Source organism: Panulirus ornatus, chromosome 50 (assembly GCF_036320965.1).
Source record: "Panulirus ornatus isolate Po-2019 chromosome 50, ASM3632096v1, whole genome shotgun sequence".
NCBI lineage: Eukaryota > Metazoa > Arthropoda > Malacostraca > Decapoda > Palinuridae > Panulirus > Panulirus ornatus.
In genome coordinates, this window is record NC_092273.1 from 15,734,437 (window position 1) to 15,762,104 (window position 27,668).

Consider the following 27,668-nt stretch of genomic DNA (forward strand, 5'->3'; position numbering starts at 1 on the left):
TTTATACACATTTGCCATTTCCCGCATTTGCGAGGTAGCATTAAGAACAGAGGACTGAACCTTGGAGGGAATATCCTCACTTGGCCCCTTCTCTATTCCTCTTTATGGAAAAGTAAAAAATGGGGGGAATTCCAGCCCCTAGCTCCTTCCCCTTTTAGTTGCCTTCTACGACATGCAGGGAATACACGGAAAGTATTCTTTCTCCCCATCCCCAGGGATAGTGGACTCTCCTCCCATAATCATCATATACTTACATAAATACAGATAATGAATGCCACCATTCAGGGCACACAGTACACCTTCCCATACCCTTCTACATTAATATAAAGGAAAGTACACTACTTTTTCTGATATTTCCTTCAAAAATTTATAAAAAGATATTCCAGAAGGGTTAAAAATTTTCAGAACTTCAATATTCTTGCACAAGGGACAAATGACATTTCAGGAGGAAAGCAGTTAGTAATAACTAGTAGGCATCCACTGAACAGAAATGTATATAACCAGTTCTAACTGCATGGGTATCAGGAGGGTTAGTGACAGCTGCATAGTAAGCCAGCACTTCAGTGGTTGTCAAGATGCACTCCCCTGACCTAGGTAGCTGTCTTTCCTTTTTGCCTTACCCACAAGTGGACTGCTGGCATTCTGTCCACAAACATACAATCTCTCCTTGTCACAAAACATTTGAAAACACTTAACTCATACAACTCATTCTTTGTGATATTCCTGCAGTATCTGCTATGTACTAGCCTACCTTTTGGCAAAACAGTAAGAGCAGCAGAAAGAAGTAGCACATAGGAACATTAAGCATGAGCAATAAGCAAAAACATTAGGCAGGAACATTAAGTAGGAGCATTGGATAGAAGAAGTATGTTGGAACACTTGGTACACATATTAGGTAGTAGTCTGTAGGAACATTAGGTAGGAGCCTCTGGAAACAGTGTGCTAAATTTAACCTCTGCCAGGGCCTGTTAAGGATAAGGCACTAAAGGCCACGAAGTGACACTGGATTTCACTAGTCATGGAGACTTTTTTGCCTTGGCCACTCTAATGAGGGAGTTCTCAGAGAGAACAGGCATCAGAGACAGAGACAGACGGATAGACAGTGCAATGAAAGGGTTAAGTTTTGTGCTTATGGATGCATTCACAAGGAATATACATTACAAACTCCAAATTAATGATAAACAGTGAGTTTTCAAAAATATCTAGCATTCATGAGCCAAGAAAAATATCAGCTGAACAATAAAAACAGCCTGGTTTTTGTGTCCCTAAAGCCAAACTGAACCAGTTATTCTAAAAATGTTTATAATGTTACACAAAAATATCCAAGCATGATTTACTATCACTATGAAAAAAGAATAATGGATATAAAGTATGACAAGCAAGGGTAATACCTTTGAAAGTGACTGAAAAGGCAAGTGGATAATATTACAGAAGTGTATTAGTAAAAAGGATGTCCTTAAATCATGGGAAGATGTATATGGTTTGAAATAAGTTAGAGGTAACCACTTGAACACTAATGACTGGTAAATAATTCACTCTTTACCAATGAGAATGCAAAAAAGTTATCAAACGGCATTGAAATATGCTCATTTCATTAAAACTTTGTGAACATTTAACAAGTTCAAATAACTTTGGCCTATAAGTGTAACCATAATTCATGTAACTTACTCAAGTCCATATTCAAGTTCTGATGGATATTTCTGAAGCGGCAGCCTGGTAAACCACTAAGAGCAACACTCTGTGGGCAGCCCATAAATGACATATCCAACCTGAAAAAATGTAAGATACTTATGTCAAAAAAAAGTATATATATTTTATTTATTTATTTATTTTGCTTTGTCGCTGTCTCCCACGTTTGCAAGGTAGCGCAAGGAAACAGACGAAAGAAATGGCCCAACCCACCCCTGTACACAATGTATACACACACATGTCCACACACGCAAATATACATACCTATACATCTCAATGTACACATATATATACATACAGAGACACATACATATATACCCATGCACACAATTCACACTGTCTGCCCCTATTCACTCCCATCGCCACCTCGCCACACATGGAATACCTTCCCCCTCCCCCCTCATGTGTGCGAGGTAGCACTAGGAAAAGACAACAAAAGCCCCATTCGTTCACACTCAGTCTCTAGCTGCCACGCAATAATGCCCGAAACCACAGCTCCCTTTCCACATCCAGGCCCTACACAACTTTCCATGGTTTACCCCAGACGCTTCACATGTCCTGATTCAATCCACTGACAGCACATCAACCCCGGTATACCACATCGATCCAATTCACACTATTCCTTGCCCTTCTTTCACCCTCCTGCATGTTCAGGCCCCGATCACACAAAATCTTTTTCACTCCATCTTTCCACCTCCAATTTGGTCTCCCACTTCTCCTCGTTCCCTCCACCTCTGACACATATATCCTCTTGGTCAATCTTTCCTCACTCATTCTCTCCATGTGCCCAAACCATTTCAAAACACCCTCTTCTGCTCTCTCAACCACGCTCTTTTTATTTCCACACATCTCTCTTACCCTTACATTACTTACTCGATCAAACCACCTCACACCACACATTGCCCTCAAACATCTCATATCCAGCACATCCATCCTCCTGCCCACAACTCTATCCATAGCCCACGCCTCGCAACCATACAACATTGTTGGAAGCACTATTCCTTCAAACATACCCATTTTTGCTTTCCGAGATAATGTTCTCGACTTCCACACATTCTTCAAGGCTCCCAGGATTTTCGCCCCCTCCCCCACCCTATGATTCACTTCCGCTTCCATGGTTTCATCCGCTGCCAGATCCACTCCCAGATATCTAAAACACTTTACTTCCTCCAGTTTTTCTCCATTCAAACTTACCTCCCAAGTGACTTGACCCTCAACCCTACTGTACCTCATCACCTTGCTCTTATTCACATTTACTCTTAACTTTCTTCTTTCACACACTTTACCAAACTCAGTCACCAGCTTCTGCAGTTTCTCACATGAATCAGCCACCAGCGCTGTATCATCAGCGAACAACAACTGACTCACTTCCCAAGCTCTCTCATCCCCAACAGACTTCATACTTGCCCCTCTTTCCAAAACTCTTGCATTCACCTCCCTAACAACCCCATCCATAAACAAATTAAACAACCATGGAGACTTCACACACCCCTGCCGCAAACCTACATTCACTGAGAACCAATCACTTTCCTCTCTTCCTACACGTACACATGCCTTACATCCTCGATAAAAACTTTTCACTGCTTCTAACAACTTGCCTCCCACACCATATATTCTTAATACCTTCCACAGAGCATCCCTATCAACTCTATCATATGCCTTCTCCAGATCCATAAATGCTACATACAAATCCATTTGCTTTTCTAAGTATTTCTCACATACATTCTTCAAAGCAAACACCTGATCCACTCATCCTCTACCACTTCTGAAACCACACTGCTCTTCCCCAGTCTGATGCTCTGTACATGGCTTCACCCTCTCAATCAATACCCTCCCATATAATTTACCAGGAATACTCAACAAACTTATACCTCTGTAATTTGAGCACTCACTCTTAACCCCTTTGCCTTTATACAATGGCACTATGCATGCATTCTGCCAATCCTCAGGCACCTCACCATGAGTCATACATACATTAAATAACCTTACCAACCAGTCAACAATACAATCACCCCCTTTTTTTAATAAATTCCACTGCAATACCATCCAAACCTGCTGCCTTGCCGGCTTTCATTTTCCGCAAAGCTTTTACTACCTCTTCTCTGTTTACCAAATCATTTTCCCTAACCCTCTCACTTTGCACATCACCTCGACCAAAACACCCTATATCTGCCACTCTATCATCAAACACATTCAACAAACCTTCAAAGTACTCACTCCATCTCCTTCTCAAATCACCACTACTTGTTATCACCTCCCCATCTGCGCCCTTCACTGAAGTTCCCATTTGCTCCCTTGTCTTACGCACTTTATTTACCTCCTTCCAGAACATCTTTTTATTCTCCCTAAAATTTAATGATACTCTCTCACCCCAACTCTCATTTGCCCTCTTTTTCACCTCTTGCACCTTTCTCTTGACCTCCTGTCTCTTTCTTTTATACATCTCCCACTCAATTGCATTTTTTCCCTGCAAAAATCGTCCAAATGCCTCTCTCTTCTCTTTCACTAATAATCTTACTTCTTCATCCCACCACTCACTACCCTTTCTAATCAACCCACCTCCCACTCTTCTCATGCCACAAGCATCTTTTGCGCAATCCATCACTGATTCCCTAAATACATCCCATTCCTCCACCACTCCCCTTACTTCCATTGTTCTCACCTTTTTCCATTCTGTACTCAGTCTCTCCTGGTTCTTCCTCACACAAGTCTCCTTCCCAAGCTCACTTACTCTCACCACCCTCTTCACCCCAACATTCACTCTTCTTTTCTGAAAACCCATACAAATCTTCACCTTAGCCTCCACAAGATAATGATCAGACATCCCTCCAGTTGCACCTCTCAGCACATAAACATCCAAAAGTCTCTCTTTCACGCGCCTGTCAATTAACACGTAATCCAATAACGCTCTCTGGCCATCTCTCCTACTTACATACGTATACTTATGTATATCTCGCTTTTTAAACCAGGTATTCCCAATCACCAGTCCTTTTTCAGCACATAAATCTACAAGCTCTTCACCATTTCCATTTACAACACGGAACACCCCATGTATACCAATTATTCCCTCAACTGCCACATTACTCACCTTTGCATTCAAATCACCCATCACTATAACCCGGTCTCGTGCATCAAAACCACTAACACACTCATTCAGCTGCTCCCAAAACACTTGCCTCTCATGATCTTTCTTCTCATGCCCAGGTGCATATGCACCAATAATCACCCGTCTCTCTCCGTCAACTTTCAGTTTTACCCATATTAATCGAGAATTTACTTTCTTACATTTTATCACATACTCCCACAACTCCTGTTTCAGGAGTACTGCTACTCCTTCCCTTGCTCTTGTCCTCTCACTAACCCCTAACTTTACTCCCAAGACATTCCCAAACCACTCTTCCCCTTCACCCTTGAGCTTCATTTCACTCAGAGCCAAAACATCCAGGTTCCTTTCCTCAAACATACTACCTATCTCTCCTTTTTTCACATCTTGGTTACATCCACACACATTTAGACACCTTTATTTATTTATTTATTTCACTTTGTTGCTGTCTCCCGCGTTAGCGGGGAAGCGCAAGGAAACAGACGAAAGAATGGCCCAACCTACCCACATACACATGTATATACATACACGTCCACACACACAAATATACATACCTATACATCTCAACGTATACATATATATACACATGGAGACATATACATATATACACATGTACATAGTTCATACTGTCTGCCTTTATTCATTCCCATCGCCACTTTGCCACACATGAAATAACATCCCCCTCCCCCCAAACGTGCGCGAGGTAGCACTAAGGAAAGACAACAAAGGCCACATTCGTTCACACTCAGTCTCTAGCTGTCATGTATAATGCACTGAAACCACAGCTCCCTTTCCACATCCAGGCCCCACAGAACTTTCCATGGTTTACCCCAGACACTTCACACGCCCTGGTTCAATCCAATGACAGCATGTCAACCCAGGTATACCATATCGTTCCATTTGACTCTATTCCTTGCACGCCTTTCACCCTCCTGCATGTTCAGGCCTCGATCACTCAAAATCTTTTTCACTCCATCTTCCCACCTCCAATTTGGTCTCCCACTTCTCCTCGTTCCCTCCACCTCTGACACATATATCCTCTTTGTCAATCTTTCCTCACTCATTCTCTCCATGTGACCAAACCATTTCAAAACACCCTCTTTTGTTCTCTCAACCACACTCTTTTTATTACCACACATCTCTCTTACCCTTTCATTACTTACTCCATCAAACCACCTCACACCACATATTGTCCTCTAACATCTCATTTCCAGCACATCCATCTTCCTCCGCACAACTCTATAGCCCACGCCTCACAACCATATAACATTGTTGGAACCACTATTCCTTCAAACATACCCATTTTTGCTTTCTGAGATAATGTTCTCGACTTCCACACATTCTTCAACACTCCCAGAACTTTCGCCCCCTCCCCCACCCTATGATCTACTTCCGCTTCCACGGTTCCATCTGCTGCCAAATCCACTCCCAGATATCTAAAACACTTCACTTCTTCCAGTTTTTCTCCATTCAAACTTACCTCCCATCTGACTTGTCCCTCAACCCTACTGTACCTAATAACCTTGCTCTTATTCATATTTACTCTAAGCTTTCTTCTTTCACACACTTTACCAAACTCAGTCACCAGCTTCTGCAGTTTCTCATCCGAATCAGCCACCAGCACTGTATCATCAGCAAACAACAACTGACTCACTTCCCAAGCTCTCTCATTCACAACAGACTGCATACTTGCCCCTCTCTCTAAAACTCTTGCATTCACCTCCCTAACAACCCCATCCATAAACAAATTAAACAACCATGGAGACATCACACACCCCTGTCGCAAAACTACATTCACTGAGAACCAATCATTTTCCTCTCTTCCTACACGCACACATGCCTTACATTCTCGATAAAAACTTTTCACTGCTTCTAACAACTTGCCTCCCACACCATATACTCTTAATACCTTCCATAGAGCATCTCTATCAACTCTATCATATGCCTTCTCCAGATCCATAAATGCTACGTACAAATCCATTTGCTTTTCTAAGTATTTCTCACATACATTCTCCAAAGCAAACACCTGATCCACACATCCTCTACCACTTCTGAAACCACACTGCTCTTCCCCAATCTGATGCTCTGTACATGCCTTCACCCTCTCAATCAATACCCTCCCATATAATCTACCAGGAATACTCAACAAAATGATACCTCTGTAATTTGAGCACTCACTTCTATCCCTTTTGCCTTTGTACAAAGGCACTATGCAAGCATTCCACCAATCCTTAGGCACCTCACCATGAGTCATACATACATTAAATAACCTTACCAACCAGTCAACAATACAGTCACCCTTTTTTAATAAATTCCACTGCAATACCATCCAAACCTGCTGCCTTACCGGCTTTCATCTTCCACAAAGCTTTTACTACCTCCTCTCTGTTTACCAAATCATTCTCCCTAACCCTCTCATTTTGCACACCAAAACACCCTATATCTGCCACTCTATCATCAAACACATTCAACAAACCTTCAAAATACTCACTCCATCTCCTTCCCACATCACCACTACTTACTATCACCTCCCCATTAGCCCCCTTCACTGATGCTCTCATGTGTTCCCTTGTCTTACGCACTTTATTTACCTCCTTCCAAAACATTGTTTTATTCTCCCTAAAACTTAATGATACTCTCTCACTCCAACTCTCATTTGCCTTCTTTTTCACCTCATTCACCTTTCTCTTGACCTCCTGCCTCTTTCTTCTATACATCTCCCAGTCATTTGCATTATTTCCCTGTAAAAATCGTCCAAATGCCTCTCTCTTCTCTTTCACTACTAATCTTACTTCTTCATCCCACCACTCACTACCCTTTCTAATCTGCCCATCTCCCACGCTTCTCATGCCACAAGCATCTTTTGCGCAAGCCATCACTGATTCCCTAAATACATCCCATTCCTCCACCACAACCCCCCTTATGTCTTTTGTTCTCACCTTTTTCCATTCTGTACTCAGTCTCTCCTGGTACTTCCTCACACATGTCTCCCCCAAACTCACTTACTCTCACCACTCTCTTCACCCCAACATTCTCTCTTCTTTTCTGAAAACCTCTACAAATCTTCACCTTCTCCACAAGATAATGATTAGACATCCCTCCAGTTGCACCTCTCAGCACATTAACATCTAAAAGTCTCCCTTTTGTGTGCCTGTCAATTAACACATAATCCAATAATGCTCTCTGGCCATCTTTCCTACTTACATTGGTATACTTATGTATATCTCTCTTTTTAAACCAGGTATTCCCAATCACCAGTCCTTTTTCAGCACATAAATCTACAAGCTCTTCACCATTTCCATTTACAACACTGAACACCCCATGTACAACAATTATTCCCTTAACTGCCACATTATTCACCTTTGCATTCAAAATCCATCACTATAATCCGGTCTCGTGCATCAAAACCACTAACACACTCATTCAGCTGCTCCCAAAACACTTGCCTCTCATGATCTTTCTTCTCATGCCCAGGTGCATATGCACCAATAATCACCCGTCTCTCTCCGTCAACTTTCAGTTTTACCCATATTAATCGAGAATTTACTTTCTTACATTTTATCACATACTCCCACAACTCCTGTTTCAGGAGTACTGCTACTCCTTCCCTTGCTCTTGTCCTCTCACTAACCCCTAACTTTACTCCCAAGACATTCCCAAACCACTCTTCCCCTTCACCCTTGAGCTTCATTTCACTCAGAGCCAAAACATCCAGGTTCCTTTCCTCAAACATACTACCTATCTCTCCTTTTTTCACATCTTGGTTACATCCACACACATTTAGACACCTTTATTTATTTATTTATTTCACTTTGTTGCTGTCTCCCGCGTTAGCGGGGAAGCGCAAGGAAACAGACGAAAGAATGGCCCAACCTACCCACATACACATGTATATACATACACGTCCACACACACAAATATACATACCTATACATCTCAACGTATACATATATATACACATGGAGACATATACATATATACACATGTACATAGTTCATACTGTCTGCCTTTATTCATTCCCATCGCCACTTTGCCACACATGAAATAACATCCCCCTCCCCCCAAACGTGCGCGAGGTAGCACTAAGGAAAGACAACAAAGGCCACATTCGTTCACACTCAGTCTCTAGCTGTCATGTATAATGCACTGAAACCACAGCTCCCTTTCCACATCCAGGCCCCACAGAACTTTCCATGGTTTACCCCAGACACTTCACACGCCCTGGTTCAATCCAATGACAGCATGTCAACCCAGGTATACCATATCGTTCCATTTGACTCTATTCCTTGCACGCCTTTCACCCTCCTGCATGTTCAGGCCTCGATCACTCAAAATCTTTTTCACTCCATCTTCCCACCTCCAATTTGGTCTCCCACTTCTCCTCGTTCCCTCCACCTCTGACACATATATCCTCTTTGTCAATCTTTCCTCACTCATTCTCTCCATGTGACCAAACCATTTCAAAACACCCTCTTTTGTTCTCTCAACCACACTCTTTTTATTACCACACATCTCTCTTACCCTTTCATTACTTACTCCATCAAACCACCTCACACCACATATTGTCCTCAAACATCTCATTTCCAGCACATCCACCTTCCTCCGCACAACTCTATAGCCCACGCCTCACAACCATATAACATTGTTGGAACCACTATTCCTTCAAACATACCCATTTTTGCTTTCTGAGATAATGTTCTCGACTTCCACACATTCTTCAACACTCCTAGAACTTTCGCCCCCTCCCCCACCCTATGATCTACTTCCGCTTCCACGGTTCCATCCGCTGCCAAATCCACTCCCAGATATCTATAACACTTCACTTCTTCCAGTTTTTCTCCATTCAAACTTACCTCCCATCTGACTTGTCCCTCAACCCTACTGTACCTAATAACCTTGGTCTTATTCATATTTACTCTAAGCTTTCTTCTTTCACACACTTTACCAAACTCAGTCACCAGCTTCTGCAGTTTCTCATCCGAATCAGCCACCAGCACTGTATCATCAGCAAACAACAACTGACTCACTTCCCAAGCTCTCTCATTCACAACAGACTGCATACTTGCCCCTCTCTCTAAAACTCTTGCATTCACCTCCCTAACAACCCCCATCCATAAACAAATTAAACAACCATGGAGACATCACACACCCCTGTCGCAAAACTACATTCACTGAGAACCAATCATTTTCCTCTCTTCCTACACGCACACATGCCTTACATTCTCGATAAAAACTTTTCACTGCTTCTAACAACTTGCCTCCCACACCATATACTCTTAATACCTTCCATAGAGCATCTCTATCAACTCTATCATATGCCTTCTCCAGATCCATAAATGCTACGTACAAATCCATTTGCTTTTCTAAGTATTTCTCACATACATTCTCCAAAGCAAACACCTGATCCACACATCCTCTACCACTTCTGAAACCACACTGCTCTTCCCCAATCTGATGCTCTGTACATGCCTTCACCCTCTCAATCAATACCCTCCCATATAATCTACCAGGAATACTCAACAAAATGATACCTCTGTAATTTGAGCACTCACTTCTATCCCTTTTGCCTTTGTACAAAGGCACTATGCAAGCATTCCACCAATCCTTAGGCACCTCACCATGAGTCATACATACATTAAATAACCTTACCAACCAGTCAACAATACAGTCACCCCCTTTTTTAATAAATTCCACTGCAATACCATCCAAACCTGCTGCCTTACCGGCTTTCATCTTCCACAAAGCTTTTACTACCTCCTCTCTGTTTACCAAATCATTCTCCCTAACCCTCTCATTTTGCACACCAAAACACCCTATATCTGCCACTCTATCATCAAACACATTCAACAAACCTTCAAAATACTCACTCCATCTCCTTCCCACATCACCACTACTTACTATCACCTCCCCATTAGCCCCCTTCACTGATGCTCTCATTTGTTCCCTTGTCTTACGCACTTTATTTACCTCCTTCCAAAACATTGTTTTATTCTCCCTAAAACTTAATGATACTCTCTCACTCCAACTCTCATTTGCCTTCTTTTTCACCTCATTCACCTTTCTCTTGACCTCCTGCCTCTTTCTTCTATACATCTCCCAGTCATTTGCATTATTTCCCTGTAAAAATCGTCCAAATGCCTCTCTCTTCTCTTTCACTACTAATCTTACTTCTTCATCCCACCACTCACTACCCTTTCTAATCTGCCCATCTCCCACGCTTCTCATGCCACAAGTATCTTTTGCGCAAGCCATCACTGATTCCCTAAATACATCCCATTCCTCCCCCACAACCCCCCTTATGTCTTTTGTTCTCACCTTTTTCCATTCTGTACTCAGTCTCTCCTGGTACTTCCTCACACATGTCTCCCCCAAACTCACTTACTCTCACCACTCTCTTCACCCCAACATTCTCTCTTCTTTTCTGAAAACCTCTACAAATCTTCACCTTCTCCACAAGATAATGATTAGACATCCCTCCAGTTGCACCTCTCAGCACATTAACATCTAAAAGTCTCCCTTTTGTGTGCCTGTCAATTAACACATAATCCAATAATGCTCTCTGGCCATCTTTCCTACTTACATTGGTATACTTATGTATATCTCTCTTTTTAAACCAGGTATTCCCAATCACCAGTCCTTTTTCAGCACATAAATCTACAAGCTCTTCACCATTTCCATTTACAACACTGAACACCCCATGTACAACAATTATTCCCTTAACTGCCACATTATTCACCTTTGCATTCAAAAATCCATCACTATAATCCGGTCTCGTTATATCCCTAGAGATAGGAGAGAAAGAATACTTCCCATGCATTCCTCACGTGTCGTAGAAGACGACTAAAGGGGATGGGAGCAGGGGGCTAGAAACCCTCCTCTCCTTGTATTTTAACTTTTTAAAAGGGGAAACAGAAGAAGGAGTCACGCGGGGAGTGCTCATCCTCCTCGAAGGCTCTGATTGGGGTGTCTAAATGAGTGTGGATGTAACCAAGATGAGAAAAAAGGAGAGATAGGTAGTATGTTTGAGGAAAAAACATGGATGTTTTGGCTCTGAGTGAAACGAAGCTCATTGGTAAAGGGGAAGAGTGGTTTGGGAATGTCTTGGGAGTAAAGTCAGGGGTTAGTGAGAGGACAAGTGTAAGGGAAGGAGTAGCACTACTCCTGAAATAGGAGTAGTAAGAGTATGTGATAGAGTGCAAGAAAGTAAACTAGATTGATATGGGTAAAGCTGAAATTGGATGGCGAGAGATGGGTGATTATTGGTGCATATGCACCTGGGCATGAGAAGAAAGATCATGAGGCAAGTGTTTTGGGAGCAGCTGAGTGAGTGTATTAGTAGTTTTGATCACAAAAATATCCACTCATAAATCATAATACAGTGACATAATGGTTTTCTTTTACATTATGGCACATATCTGACAGTAGTTTGTTTTGATACTACATAAAAATAGTCCTATACTTCAAATAGATAATTTTGAAATGCCTACAATGATGTAAATCATAAAAAGTCTATGGGATATAATATGGAATACAGATCCCACATACTGAGGCAAATATGGGATAAGGGTGCTACAATATAGTCCCGTACTCCAGATAAATAATTCTAAAAATGCCTACAACGATATATCAATATAGTCCTGTACTCCAGATAAATAATTCTAAAAATGCCTACAACGATATATATCATAAAAAGTCTTGGGAATATAATATGTAACTGGGGTGCACAAAGTGGGGTAAGAATGGGAGAAGGGTTCTACAACATGTGATAAATTCTTCAGGTGCTTCAGTGAAAAAGGCTGAAAGTAACTAATACAATAAATAGGCATAGAATTGCCTGCGCCATCTCAGCCACCATAAAAAAAGAAATAAGAAACATAATGTAATGAGCAAAAACAAAAACATATGATGTTATGGAATGACAGACTATACATGGAAATAGGCAATTGGCTTAGGTTTCCAAAAACTAGCTACTGTCAAGTCCCAAGGGTGCTGGATTTGTAGGGTTTGCCTGTAACTATCATTTATCAAATATAAATGTATTTTACTTACCAATCTATCTTAAGTGCTTGAACTGATGCTTGGCTTGATTCATCATCTGAATCTGATGAGTCGAACATTTTTTCCTGGAAATATTAATCAAATGCAGATTAAACAGTTTTACATAATCTTGTTCTTTTCACTGAATGACACCAATGCTGCCACCTAAATAAGAACACAATACAGGCAATTGTTTGAGAGGTGATTATGAATTAGCATCTTATGGACATGGGGTAATAGAGTGCAAGAGCACTGGAAGAAAAGAAATGGGGGAAGAATGCATGGAGTTGTGCAAGCAGCAAGGGAGGTATGTAAGGACTGGGATAAGTGGAGATTCTTTTACCATGGCCATCCCTTGATGGGAGATCCCAGAAGGACTGGGCATCAAACATAATTAATACTTATGTTATTTACTTTGGGTAACAAGTAGAATATTTGCACATCATGACCGACTGATAAATGACAATAAAGGCATTGAAAACTATAATGCTCAATATAAGTTGCTTAGGACATAAGAGCAAAGTTTTACTTAATATTCACTTATGAGCCATATCAACAAACTTTTAATTAAAGCACATAGGGTAAGTGTTGAAAAGGAATGATAATTAGGAATAACTGGTCTAAAAAGAGAGACTTACATAAGTATACAAGGATGAGCAGGGGTGATGAAAACTGGCAATATTGGATTATTTAAATTATGATGAATGTTAAGTGTGCAATGGAAGGATTCTTGGATATGACTGTATTGAGAGGGGAAGCTGGTGATTTGTCTGATCACTGCCTGTTGAAGCCGGTGGTGAAGGTTTGTAGAAGCTTAAAAAATGATAAGGAAAGAAAAAGGGTGGTGAATGGGGAGTATCTAGTGAAGTACCACTTACACGTGTGTGGCAAGTGGGAGGTGGAAATGTGGGAAACAGTGATGCGTGCTGGGATAACAAAGTTAAGTTGCTATGGAAAGAGAAAAGAGAGATGTATGGGTAAGATTTGAATAAAAGAATGCAAGTAATAGAGAGATGTACAATAGCAAGAAGCAGGTCAAGAGGAAGGTGCAGGGGCTGACTAAGAAGGCAAATAAAAGTTGAGGTGAGCAAGTATCAGCAAACTTTAGGGAGAATAAGAAAATGTTTTGCATGAAGGTTAATGATTTGAGACAATAGGGAGAATAAATGAAAAAGTGGTAACAGCTGTATGAAGTGAAAACAGGGAGTGAGTATTCTGAATGACTTAAATATGTTTCAAAATAAGGTGGCAGATGTGGGGCATTTGGATCAGGGAGAGATGTGATGTGCATCTTGGCAAATGGTTTGGTGAAGAGAGATAAGGTAGTAAAAGCCTTGCATAAGATAAATTGTGACAAGGCATCTTGAGTGGATGATACTACAGTCAAATTTCTTATGAAATTGGGTGACTCTGTAAATAGTTGGTTAGGATTTACAATGTATGTATGGATCATAGTAGGTGCCTGAGGAGTGGTGGAATGACTGAAAAATGCCATTATATAAAGGGAGACAAAGATGAATGTTCAAATTACAGAGTATAAGTTTGTTAAGTGTACTTGGTAAGTTGTATGGGATTGTGGTGACTCACAGGGTGATAGTATGTACAGAGCATCAGATTGAGGAGGAACAATGTAATTTAAGGAGTGACAGAGGATGTACTTTGAAGAATTTGTGTGAAATACCAAGAAAACAGCAGGATTTATAAGGCATTTATGGATCCTGAGAAAGCACAGGATGGGGTTGATAGAGATGCTTTGTGCTAAGTGTTATAAATATACGATGTATGAGACAAGCTATCAGAAGCAGAGAGGAGTTTTTATCAAAAGAGTTAGGTGTGTGTGTGTGTGAATAGGTATAGAAGAGGGTGAATGGTTCAAGGTGAAGGTGGACCTATGGCAACGGTGTGTAATGTCATCATGGTTGTTTGACCTATTAATGCATGGGGAGGTGAGAGAGGTTAATGCAAGGGTCTTGGAGGAAGGGGTAGATCTGCAGCCTGTCAAGGATCAGGGGGCTTGGGAGGCGAGTCGGTTGATGTTTACAGATGACATGGTGCTGGTGGCAGTTTTGAGTGAGGAACTGAAGAAGCTAGTTTCTGAGTTTGGGAGTGTGTGTGAAAGAAGAAATTTGAGAGTACAGTGGACAAAATCAAGGTAATTTGGTTTAGCAGTGCAAAGTTAAGTGGGGTGTGAGTTTGAATGAAGACAACTTGGAGGTAGTAATGTTTTCAAGAAAATGGGGGATGAAGTGAGTCATAGGGTGGATGAAAGTCCTGAGCACAGTGAAAGAATATCTTATAAGAGAGGTCACTCTCTGTAAGGACAAGGATGGGCATGTTTAAAGGAACAGCAGGCCCAACAATGTCACATGGATATGAGGCTTGGGCTCTAAATGAGAAAGTATGGAAGAGGGTGAATGTGTTGGAAATTAAATGTTTAAGGACAATATGTGGTGTGAAGAGCTGATCAAGTAAAAAATGACAGGGTAAGAGAGAGATGTAATAAGAATATGATTGGGCAAGCCAAGTGGGTGTGCTGAAACTGTTTGAATATATGGAGAGAATGAGAAAAGAGAGGTTGATGAACAGTATATAAGTCAGAAGTGGAGGGAAAAAGGAGAAAAAGAGACCAAAGTGGACAAGGAAGGAAAAAGTGTATTAAATAGGTTTTCAGTGCTCGGGGCTTAACATGCTGGATGGTGTAAGGCATACAAAGGATAAGAATTAACTGGGGAGATGTGGTATACAGGTGGCATTTCACAGGCTTAGTGATTTTCAGAAAAGTATCAACAAGTTTAATGTTAATCAACCCAATGCTTTCCCGGCTCTTCATAAACCCTCACAACTATTAATGCATTGAAAGCTGATGAATCAAAAAAAGAAAAAAAAAAAATACTGCACTTCCTGGTCTTCATTCAATCTCCACAACAAACCCTAAGTAATCAAAAACAATTTTAGAATCTTTTGTTAATATGATAGCATGTTGAAAGTAAAACATGACCAGATTTACTGGGCTCAATACTAAAATCTGCTATTTATGAATCTAACCCACTTTAGGTTAAGGCTTTCCAGTTTTCAACACATCTAGTGAAGAAAACCAGAATCTTAATTTAGTCAGGCTAAGATGTTTTGGTAAAGTTTTACAAAGTGACTAGTGTTTCACACAGCATGATCAAAATTTCATACATAATAGTATAAGATTTTCAGCATGTTTAACTTGGGATAATCAATGTCATGATAGGCTTTGTTGAATTACAAGATAATATCCCAACAGTGCTTCTCATTCTTTCTACCAACTGGTACCAAGCACAACCCATGAGGCAATATCCATTAACAAAATTCTAATTTGGGAGGCACCAGACATAACTCATGGATCTGAAAGAAATGTATATCACTGGACTCTTCATAATTGGTTTGGATGGTATTGCAGTGGAATTTATTAAAAAAGGGGGTGACTGTATTGTTGACTGGTTGGTAAGGTTATTTAATGTATGTATGACTCATGGTGAGGTGCCTGAGGATTGGCGGAATGCGTGCATAGTGCCATTGTACAAAGGCAAAGGGGATAAGAGTGAGTGCTCAAATTACAGAGGTATAAGTTTGTTGAGTATTCCTGGTAAATTATATGGGAGGGTATTGATTGAGAGGGTGAAGGCATGTACAGAGCATCAGATTGGGGAAGAGCAGTGTGGTTTCAGAAGTGGTAGAGGATGTGTGGATCAGGTGTTTGCTTTGAAGAATGTATGTGAGAAATACTTAGAAAAGCAAATGGATTTGTATGTAGCATTTATGGATCTGGAGAAGGCATATGATAGAGTTGATAGAGATGCTCTGTGGAAGGTATTAAGAATATATGGTGTGGGAGGCAAGTTGTTAGAAGCAGTGAAAAGTTTTTATCGAGGATGTAAGGCATGTGTACGTGTAGGAAGAGAGGAAAGTGATTGGTTCTCAGTGAATGTAGGTTTGCGGCAGGGGTGTGTGATGTCTCCATGGTTATTTAATTTGTTTATGGATGGGGTTGTTAGGGAGGTAAATGCAAGAGTTTTGGAAAGAGGGGCAAGTATGAAGTCTGTTGGGGATGAAAGAGCTTGGGAAGTGAGTCAGTTGTTGTTCGCTGATGATACAGCACTGGTGGCTGATTCATGTGAGAAACTGCAGAAGCTGGTGACTGAGTTTGGAAAAGAGCGTGAAAGAAGAAAGTTAAGAGGAAATGTGAATAACAGCAAGGTTATTAGGTACAGTAGGGTTGAGGGTCAAGTCAATTGGGAGGTGAGTTTGAATGGAGAAAAACTGGAGGAAGTGAAGTGTTTTAGATATCTGGGAGTGGATCTGGCAGCGGATGGAACCATGGAAGCGGAAGTGGATCATAGGGTGGGGGAGGGGGCGAAAATCCTGGGGGCCTTGAAGAATGTGTGGAAGTCGAGAACATTATCTCGGAAAGCAAAAATGGGTATGTTTGAAGGAATAGTGGTTCCAACAATGTTGTATGGTTGCAAGGCGTGGGCTATGGATAGAGTTGTGCGCAGGAGGATGGATGTGCTGGAAATGAGATGTTTGAGGACAATGTGTGGTGTGAGGTGGTTTGATCGAGTGAGTAACGTAAGGGTAAGAGAGATGTGTGGAAATAAAAAGAGCGTGGTTGAGAGAGCAGAAGAGGGTGTTTTGAAGTGGTTTGGGAACATGGAGAGGATGAGTGAGGAAAGATTGACCAAGAGGATATATGTGTCGGAGGTGGAGGGAACAAGGAGAAGAGGGAGACCAAATTGGAGGTGGAAAGATGGAGTGAAAAAGATTTTGTGTGATTGGGGCCTGAACGTGCAGGAGGGTGAAAGGAGGGCAAGGAATAGAGTGAATTGGAGCGATGTGGTATACCGGGGTTGACGTGCTGTCAGTGGATTGAATCAGGGCATGTGAGGCGTCTGGGGTAAACCATGGAAAGCTGTGTAGGTATGTATATTTGCGTGTGTGGACGTATGTATATACATGTGTATGGGGGGGGGGTTGGGCCATTTCTTTCGTCTGTTTCCTTGCGCTACCTCGCAAACGCGGGAGACAGCGACAAAGTATAATAAAAAAAAATATCTTCATAATTGGTAATGTATATCACTGGACTCTTTATAATTAATAATGTTGAATTAGATTAGTAATGACCAATTAGGGGTATCTTTATCTTATCTTGACAACACTTAACTCATGCAGCTCATTCTTTGTAACTCTGGATTTTCCTGCTATCCCTGCCTTTTGGTAAAATGGTAGAGGCAGAATAAGAAGTAGTAGGTAGGACCATTTAGACAGGATTAAAGTGTAGAAACACTAGGTAGAAGCAGTAGGTAGGAGCATTAGATAGAAGTACTCATAAGTAGCATTTGATAGGAGCCTCTGCAAACACTGTGCTAGACTTGCCCGCTGCCAGTGGCCTGTTAAGGGTGAGGAATAAAGGCTAAGAAGCAGGACTGGAATTTTTCAGTTATGGAGAGTTGGCGAGGCCACCCCCTTTGAGGGAGTTCCAATTGACACAGGTGTCAGAGAGATAGACAGCAGGGGGGGAATGCTATGAAGACTAGGGAAAATGTGGGGTTACAAAGAAAGTAGGTGAAACAGTTACAAAAAATCAACAGCACCAATGGAAACCACTCCTAATTTCCAACAGCAGCTGAGATCTTAATTTTCAATATTATTGTCAAAATATACCAGAAATATCCATGTTATTCATGTGGTGCCTCTTAACTAGAACTTTATCATGTGTCCCTGATGACTAAGATGCCCAACCCTTACATCACTGTTATCATTGTAGTACAGCACATTAGACTATACATGTGGCTTCCATCAGATATAATTATCCCAGGATCAGTTTCTTAAAAAAAAGACACGGGGTTAGCCATGATTTTCTTTCCCAAAGGCTCCTGTAGGATAAGGGTGTGCTTTTTTTTTTTTTTTTTTGCAGGAACAGGTGGACTCCTCTGGAGTGATAAGTCCAGTAACAAGACTGTACTCTCAAAGACACATAAAGACACAGTCTTGCTAAAGGTGACTCGAGTGTAACCTCGAGTAGACAGAGTCCGGGAACATGAATAATCAACTTATATTAAAAGAACAAATGGCGATGTTTATCTAAAAACAAACCTTAGTTACCTCACTTCAAAATATCAAAATGAACTTGATGTGCAAGTCTTTGTGTACGATAAGCCTTAACTGTTGCCTCAAACGTCAATATATTTACATAAATATCATGGACCGCATATGACTCAAAGGTCAGTTTCACTTCATGCCAGATCCTCTCGTTTCTCAGCGAAGTCTCGCCCTTTTCGTTGGGTATTTCACTCAAAAGTTTGTCTCCGACTACTGCATCTATCCCCTTTATTTCGGTTTGCCCTCCGGTAAAGGGTAACTCAAACCTGAGTTTCCAGGAAGCTTTCAGTGTAAACAGTACACAAAACGTCAACAACCTTAAGTGCCAAAAGCAGCTGATCGATGCCGCCCATCTCTCTCTTCCAGGGAGATTATGTATAAGAAATTGGAAATTCAAAGCTAAATACACACATTTCTCATCCATTCCTTTGTACACAATATCACTAATACTATCTATTAACACCCAATATTTCTAAGCATTACATTTGGGATACTAGTACCTAAAATCCTGGTTCTGGCTGAGATTTATACGAGAACACAATGGCCCAATTTCGTTTAACAAACATTTGAAGATGAGATGAACAGAAAACTGAATAATAACCAAAGATATGAGATGACTTGTGGTTCTAAAGATATGAAAATATACGGAAATAAACCTGAACTCGTAATACTGATGAAACGTGTGTAACTCCAATGCCATATGCTCAATACAGCACGTACTGGCACCGAGGATGACTTTTTTTTTTTAAAGTTTTTTGAAGGTTGTAGATTTATTACAAATCTATTGCTGTGGCAGCTTATACTATGCTGTGTATCACTTACAGTTGCGTTGGAACAGGGGTTTGGGTTAGGCACAAGTGGAGGCGGTGATTCTAGTCTCCAGATAATCTTTTAGAAGAGTGAAAGACACCTCTTGCCTCCCCATTAATTTCCTGCGCGTGCGCTCATCTTTAAACAACGTTTTAAGAATCACGGCGCACCCATTACTGGTGCAAGTACCGTTACGTGTGTGAAACAAGATGTGTACACGTTGTCATCCGTCGGCCATGTTGGTAAACATGCGTTTTCTGTGCACACCCATCAGCTGTTCCTTCTATGCCCCCACAAGGGTTAAAGACTCTTACAGTACCTCTATATTTTGACCATCGCGTTATATCAATAGGCAAATAATGTGCACAGTAACATATCGATTATATTATCCATGAGATACTAAACCTGAGGCTATTCAAGTTGGATTTGGGTCACAGCATCTGAGTTTGACCACAATATATCAGTACTTTTCAGGGCAATGCCTCAGAAGATTGACATCATCAATGAAGGTTTACAAATGTCAGTAGGTAATCCCCACCATATTCATTAATTGTATTATAACGTATTTTAATTAGCATTCTCGGAGCTGACAACTGTATAACAACTTTCAAATTTCTACCTTTTTATGAGAATATTAAAGAAACCGACATGAATTGATGTCGTGAATATTCATTTGATATATAAGAATACTCCTTTTCTTAAGAATAATCTGATTTCGTTTTGATTCATAAGACGAATGATCTCATCTCTGCTATTCGTAATTTGTACATCTTAAAAAAATAAAAATCCCAAACGGCAAAATCCACAAATTTTCAAGTTTTCTTCTAATCAAAACATGAGAGAAAATGAAAGTAAAGTGAAACTATGCTAAATGCAATCATGCTTTTTAAAATGGCTAATATTATATTGCAGACCGATTGTAATACATGTTTTGATGAAAAATTTGTAAATCTTTAAAAACTATACTTCATGTACGGGTAAATGTAACTGCACAGCTATTCATCACTTCTTTTTTCAGTCATCAAAAATGTTTGATTTCTCTTGAATAAAGCTTTAAGTATCCTAGTATGTACAAAAATCTATTCACGCGACGAATGAATTCGTGGATGGGGCACAGTTCTGCACCAGTTACTCCTGGAACCTATAATGAAGTTGATCCTAACACGAGCCATTCGGCTAAGTATTGGTAACTGTACCTTCAACAACTGGTTAAACGTGCTCCCTCTAACTACTAAGTTTCACAGAAAGTATGATTTCATCTCCGGATGTAGACTAGGTTTCACCGAGTGTATAATGAGTTCATCTCCGGATGTAGACTAGGTTTCACCGAGTGTATATAATGAGTTCACATCCGGATGTAGACTAGGTTTCACCGAGTGTATATGAGTTCATCCCCGGATGTAGAATAGGTTTCACCGGGTGTATATAATTTCATCTCCGGATGTAGACTAGGTTTCACCGAGTGTATATAATTTCATCTCCGGATGTAGACTAGGTTTCACCGAGTGTATATAATTTCATCTCCGGATGTAGACTAGGTTTCACCGAGTGTATATAATGAGTTCATCTCCGGATATATGAATTACGTTGAGGCCAAAGAAATACTGACATCGCTCCAAGTCTGGTCCCTAAGAGAAAAATGAAGTGCTCTCAAGCCATCTCTTTACCGGCAGACGACAGAAGGCGTGGGCACATTAAAGCAGTCGGGTGCTGACTGCATCTATGCAGCGTTGACGGCTGGAAGATACGAGGGAGCCGATGTGTAAGATATGCTTTTATTCGTGGGTGACAGATGCCGCAGGAGTATCGGTTGTATTGACCAGCGACTCCTGCAGAGCAAATACACTTTACCAGGCGACGACGTCTGATCTGGCTCGACCACTGGATTCGGCACAAGAGAGAGAGTTCTCGAGTCGTCCACAGCGACGACACCTCCGCTCTGCTGGTGGGGTATCGCAAAACAACTCGCCGTCCAGTTGCTGATATTGCAGCGAAGTCCCTTGTGGGACTCCTCCACGGGAAACAACAGAAAACCTAATCTCGTAGCTCTCCAGTCCCCTGAGAGGTAGTCTTGTTCAGGTAAAACAAAAAGGAAACGTCACAGTACAGAAGTTTGCATGTGTTATGCCATCTTTTCTTACCACGGGAAATCTTGCGGAAGCAAGCTACGGTTCTGTTAGATGGCTACTTGTTATTTACTCCGGCACACGCTGGTAGTTCTCTTTGTTTGTTTAAAAGTTCAAGTACGTGGACTTTTCATGTTTATCTCAACATCTGGGAACGTGTCCAGGGTCCATGACAGCAATATCTCTACCTTCAGACATTCCAATAGATTGTGTTGTATATCTTACCGTACATGTCGTATTCCATGTCTTCGTCTGTCCATATAACCAAATCTCTGTTCTGATGTCACGTTAGGGCCTCGATATCCTGAAGCAACGAGACGAAAACAATGTCACACATCCCTAAGGTGCGACTGACGAACCTTCGCTGGAAACGTGTGTGTAGACTGACAACTTCGTTCCCCTCTCTCTTCAAACAACATTTCCTTCGACTGTGTGTTGCCTGTTGCTAAGAAGCCGAAGTGGTACACTGAATTCTAAGCTCAACTCAAGGATAAGCCTATTCTGACTCGTGGGGCTGAAAAGGCTTTTCTGTCTTTTCCAACCATATGAACAAGGATTCTCGGCTCTTGTGACGATCAGGACTAAAGCAAGGAACCGTCTGCATCCTCGGCTTGATTTGCGCTGTGTTCCATCTACCAACGTGAAGCCGAATCTGGAAGAACTCGCCCACAAAACAAAGGAACATCACGGTAGCCACTAAGATACTAAATATTTTCTTCCTCTCAAATTCTTTGCCGTGAAGTCCATTTGAAGAAAGAAATGATCAAATGCCTTGTCATTTGTGTGATCACAGAAAAGCATCATCATGGTAACCACAACTTTTGTTTACTATAGATTTATAAGCCAAGAATTAATAGTCAGAAGGCCGGGCTCACTCATGAAGCAATGTCATAGTTGCCAGGCAAAAATTTGTTTTTCTTTGCTCGCCTAATTTTGCAACAAATTACATTTGCAAGAAATTGTGCCTTCCATTTTCTTCGATCGACGTAAGAAACATCGAACTTTGCTGATTATTAAATTAAAGTAAAATTCAGTAAAATTCATTGGACAAAACACAATGAAGACACACTGAAACTATGTTTCCGCCTGAGGGTCGCCAGGCCAGGCCTAAAAAAAAATTGTGTGTTTGAGTCACGTCCAAAGAAAGTTTGGGAAACACTATATGGTAATCAATACCAATGGGGTGAGCTGGTGAACAATATGAAATGGAGTGAACAGTACACATGCATCTCATATGCCTTGCTCTGTGCCCGACATACCTTGATCCGATGTTTATGCCAACTGCTTTCCACTTCGGGAATGGCCATGTTGTGTTAACTCCGGCAGATGGAGGAGGAAGCTTCCTTCACATCGGGCGAACCTCAGTGTCTCTTCGCCAGCCTTGGTACAGCCCCAAACTCCAACACAACCTTGAAGGGTACAATGGGGGCAATCTGGAGAGCAATTACTTTTTGGCAGTGAGGTCACGAAAGCCGCTTACCAACTACTCAGTGGGAGAATGGATCTGCCAGACGCTCTTCACTCTGTAATTACGATCGCTGCTCTAACAATGCTGCCTGTAACATCCTTAACGAGCGTTTGCTCCATTATCAGGGAGGATCAAGCAGAGCTCTCTCTCTCTCTCTCTCTCTCTCTCTCTCTCTCTCTCTCTCTCTCTCTGTTGCAGGAGTAAGTTGATGTGCTGGACACGGCTCCGCCGGCTCCTCCTCATCACTCGTCAACCTAGTGGAGAAGGAAGGGATCACTGTATGTGTATCCCTCTAAGTGTTCTCCTGGTGGTGGGCTGGACGCTGGGATGCGTGGTGTGAGGCAGGCTCCTTGTCATACAATCCCAACTTCATGTTGGAATATTAGGCTACCGGTGGCGGTCATGTGGATTTAAACTCTCCTGTAATGCTATGAGGGGAAAGGGGACTTGTATATACTTATCTATTTATCTATCAATGATTCGGAAACGATATAAAACATCTGATCGACATTTGTCACAAGGATAACATACGATTATCATGTACCACAAACTATGTTACGCTCATCATCCCTGTAAGAGATAGCTGGAAAAAAATGGGGTCAAGACAGATTAATGTCTGCCGACTGCCACATGGGTCATTAAGTCAGACAAGTTACAGGGATTTTCAATTCTGAGGATGACAGCTTCTGTGCCGCCGTGTGCGTCCCCTATCCTTTCCAAGCAGAATGGAAGGCCATGAACACAGATATGCTAGAAGCTTCACACTACACACAGCCACACTGCTCAACGGCCTGAGCATGGAGTATGCAATACTAGGGCAATCTGCGAGATGGAGGGGAGTAACACGTTGCTACACAATACTGGAAACGAAACTTGGAACTCCACACATCTGTGCATTATGGAATGATCGGCTTTTAATGTTTGGCATGATACACTTGGGGGGGAAAAAAGAAGTAATTGGTTACTGATCCCAATGGGTTCTGATCTTATTGCCTTAGCCTATATCAACCCACCTGACAAAATTAGCAGATACAAAAAGAAACATAAGATTTTATAAAATGCAGCAATTACAGTAAGATATAACGAATACAGCTCATGTTATGTGACTTAAGGAGGTTGAAAAAAAAAAAGAGAAACATAAGTAACCGATGAAAGTAGAAAAAAAATTGCAGGTTGGCAAGCAGCCATGACCATTTTCTTTTTTCATACACATTCGCCATTTCTCGCATTAGCGAGGACTGAGCCCCCCTCTCTGCAACAATATTACATAGCATATAAGTACATACTACAGACAATTATTAAGAAATTAAAGGCAGATTATTGTACTATACCTATATAAATATAAACAAATCTTAGTAATCCGAACAGAGCAATATTTAGATATCAAAAGAATATTGAATTATTATTCGTACCTCTTCTAAAACGAATAGAATTTCTAGCTAACTTACACAACCAAACACTCAAGAATTATTTTGAATTCCATAGGACGAGAGCCACTGCGTCTGAATTTGTCAGGCATAGTTTGTGTCGGTAATCCTCGTAGTGAGAGAGAAGTTTCCCTAAAAAAGCGGTTCAACTCCAAACTTCGATTATCATGGTGTCGCGAATGGAATTGAGAACAGTTTCGAAAGGACACGTTTTGTTTTTTTGGCGGCTGTCACAGGCAAGCAAGCAAGAACGGGAACGAGCGTGAAGAGTTCCAATAATGTTTTTCTTTTTTTTTTCATCCATATCTGTTTCCATGCAAGACACTCTGCCTCACTCTCAGTCATATTAATATCTAGAATGTTTTTGTATTTCTCTACGGCAGGTTTCATGGTGCTCCATTCTACAGTAAAGATATATACTTCAGCAAAAGGCAGACGTTGGTGTTCTGTACGGCGAAAGTCTAAACCAGAATAATGACGTCTACACCCGTAAAGTATTTCGGAAGTTTACCATCACATTTGGCAACCTCATTTTTTCTGTACCTTGAGGCTACTCAAAGTTTTTCTACCGTGATACCTAAATTCTCAAGCCATACGGTACACTTATGAATATAACCCCTGAATACTTTTTTCTGCAGTTGATCTCCAGTCTTCAAAAAGTCGTCACTGTGTCACCAACTACATCCACTGCTTTTCACGAAGTCTATTCCTCTCTTACATTCCTCTTCTCTCGAAAAAAAAAAAAAAAAAACAGCCAGGAGACGAAGTTAAGTAGACAGACACGACAAGTAAAACAAGCCCACCGGAGCTTCATTACTCGTGTGTAAATGAGATTTCGCTAGACATGCTCATACTGCGGTAGTGTAAGTGGACTCGTTACTGAAACTGGCACAAACAGGTGGTGGAAGTGCAGTACCACTCAGGTAAGCCTTTCAAGAAATCCAGTGGTACGTAACTCAGGCAAATATTTCCAACTGCTAAGTCAGGTGGCTAGATCGCTGTGTACTAATAATGGAAAACGACCACAGCTGCCACAACATATTGGGGCATAACGGATGTACATAACATGACAGCATTATGAATATACCAAGTTGGCTACATGGCTTTTGCACAATGAAATTATACTACAACACGTACTAGCCTTCTTAATATCAGCTGCTTCACCAGCTTGCTTGCTTGGCATGGGCAGTCTTATCAAATCCTCGATCAAGCTAACCTATCCGTTGGTAAATCAAACATTGATTTCTTACGCAAGCAGCGCTTCCTTGTCTTTTAATTTTTCGTAATTTTCCCCAATATCTGTGTTACCAGTTGTCTGAACTCCTTATTGACTTGAGATAAATGTTCAGCATAACCTGCAATATCAGAGAGGGTATAAGGTAAGGAAATTTCCTTGTAGCTTTCACAGGTATTGGAGAACTGATATGTCAGACTTAGTTCCTGGTCGAGAGACGCTGATACTTTTAGTGAGGAATATGTTGGTGATGGTGCTAGGGTAACTGATGGCCGTGCTAGTACTGATGGAGTGTTGCTAGCTTTATTGCCATTGGTTCTGGGTGTTTTTGTGAATGGCGTAAGGTGATGTAAACAAAGTTTGAAAACTAGGTAGAACCGAAACCCTTAGTTCTACGGAGGCTAGGATTAACTTCTCTGCAAACATTCAAAATATCATGAAAATACTGTCTCGTCATTTTCTACAAACATGCTAATCGGCAAATCACATGCCTTTAGATGTTCTAAACCTGTCACTTCATAAACCTTTGGCTTTTCGTACATCTATCAACTCCTAAATCTACGTTTCAGCTAGGCTTACAGTGCTTAAATCTGCTGTAGATTAGCCTATGGCGTAATTCTTTTTTCTGAAATGCTTATCACCTCACTAGAAACAAGATATTTATTACCTACGAGTAACATAAAATATAATTATACAACAGAAAAAATATATTTGAATTATCTACCTGCTGATTATCTTATATATATATATACTTATTTTTTTTTTTTTTGCTTTGTCGCTGTCTCCCGCGTTTGCGAGGTAGCGCAAGGAAACAGACGAAAGAAATGGTCCAACCCACCCCCATACACATGTATATACATACGTCCACACACGCAAATATACATACCTACACAGCTTTCCATGGTTTACCCAAGACGCTTCACATGCCCTGATTCAATCCACTGACAGCACGTCAACCCCGGTATACCACATCGATCCAATTCACTCTATTCCTTGCCCTCCTTTCACCCTCCTGCATGTTCAGGCCCCGATCACACAAAATCTTTTTCACTCCATCTTTCCACCTCCAATTTGGTCTCCCACTTCTCCTTGTTCCCTCCACCTCCGACACATATATCCTCTTGGTCAATCTTTCCTCACTCATTCCCTCCATGTGCCCAAACCATTTCTAAACACCCTCTTCTGCTCTCTCAACCACGCTCTTTTTATTTCCACACATCTCTCTTACCCTTACATTACTTACTCGATCAAACCACCTCACACCACACATTGTCCTCAAACATCTCATTTCTAGCACATCCATCCTCCTGCGCACAACTCTATCCATAGCCCACGCCTCGCAACCATACAACATTGTTGGAAGCACTATTCCTTCAAACATACACATTTTTGCTTTCCGAGATAATGTTCTCGACTTCCACATTCTTCAAGGCTCCCAGGATTTTCGCCCCCCTCCCCCACCCTATGATCCACTTCCGCTTCCATGGTTCCATCCGCTGCCAGATCCACTCCCAGATATCTAAAACACTTTACTTCCTCCAGTTTTTCTCCATTCAAACTTACCTCCCAATTGACTTGACCCTCAACCTTACTGTACCTAATAACCTTCCTCTTATTCACATTTACTCTTAACTTTCTTCTTTCACAC

The 27,668-nt window shown here is 41.2% G+C and overlaps 1 protein-coding gene across 7 annotated transcripts in view; it reads right to left on the reverse strand.

Annotated features, from left to right (window-relative positions):
* The window catches only part of LOC139764642 (cyclin-dependent kinase inhibitor 3-like), a 1,341,657-nt gene that overhangs the window by 28,335 nt on the left and 1,285,654 nt on the right, over positions 1–27,668 (reverse strand). For 3 of the 7 annotated variants that reach the window (XM_071691493.1, XM_071691495.1, XM_071691499.1), the window contains 2 exons: positions 12,842–12,915; positions 1,669–1,769 (listed from right to left, as the gene is read on the reverse strand). In XM_071691493.1, coding sequence (XP_071547594.1) covers positions 1,669–1,769; positions 12,842–12,915 — 175 coding nt within the window. Of the gene's footprint in view, positions 1–1,668; positions 1,770–12,841; positions 12,916–18,949; positions 19,323–19,777; positions 19,973–23,150; positions 23,269–27,668 lie in introns of those variants that run through there. The other 4 variants (XM_071691494.1, XM_071691498.1, XM_071691497.1 and 1 more) reach the window with 4 other exon arrangements.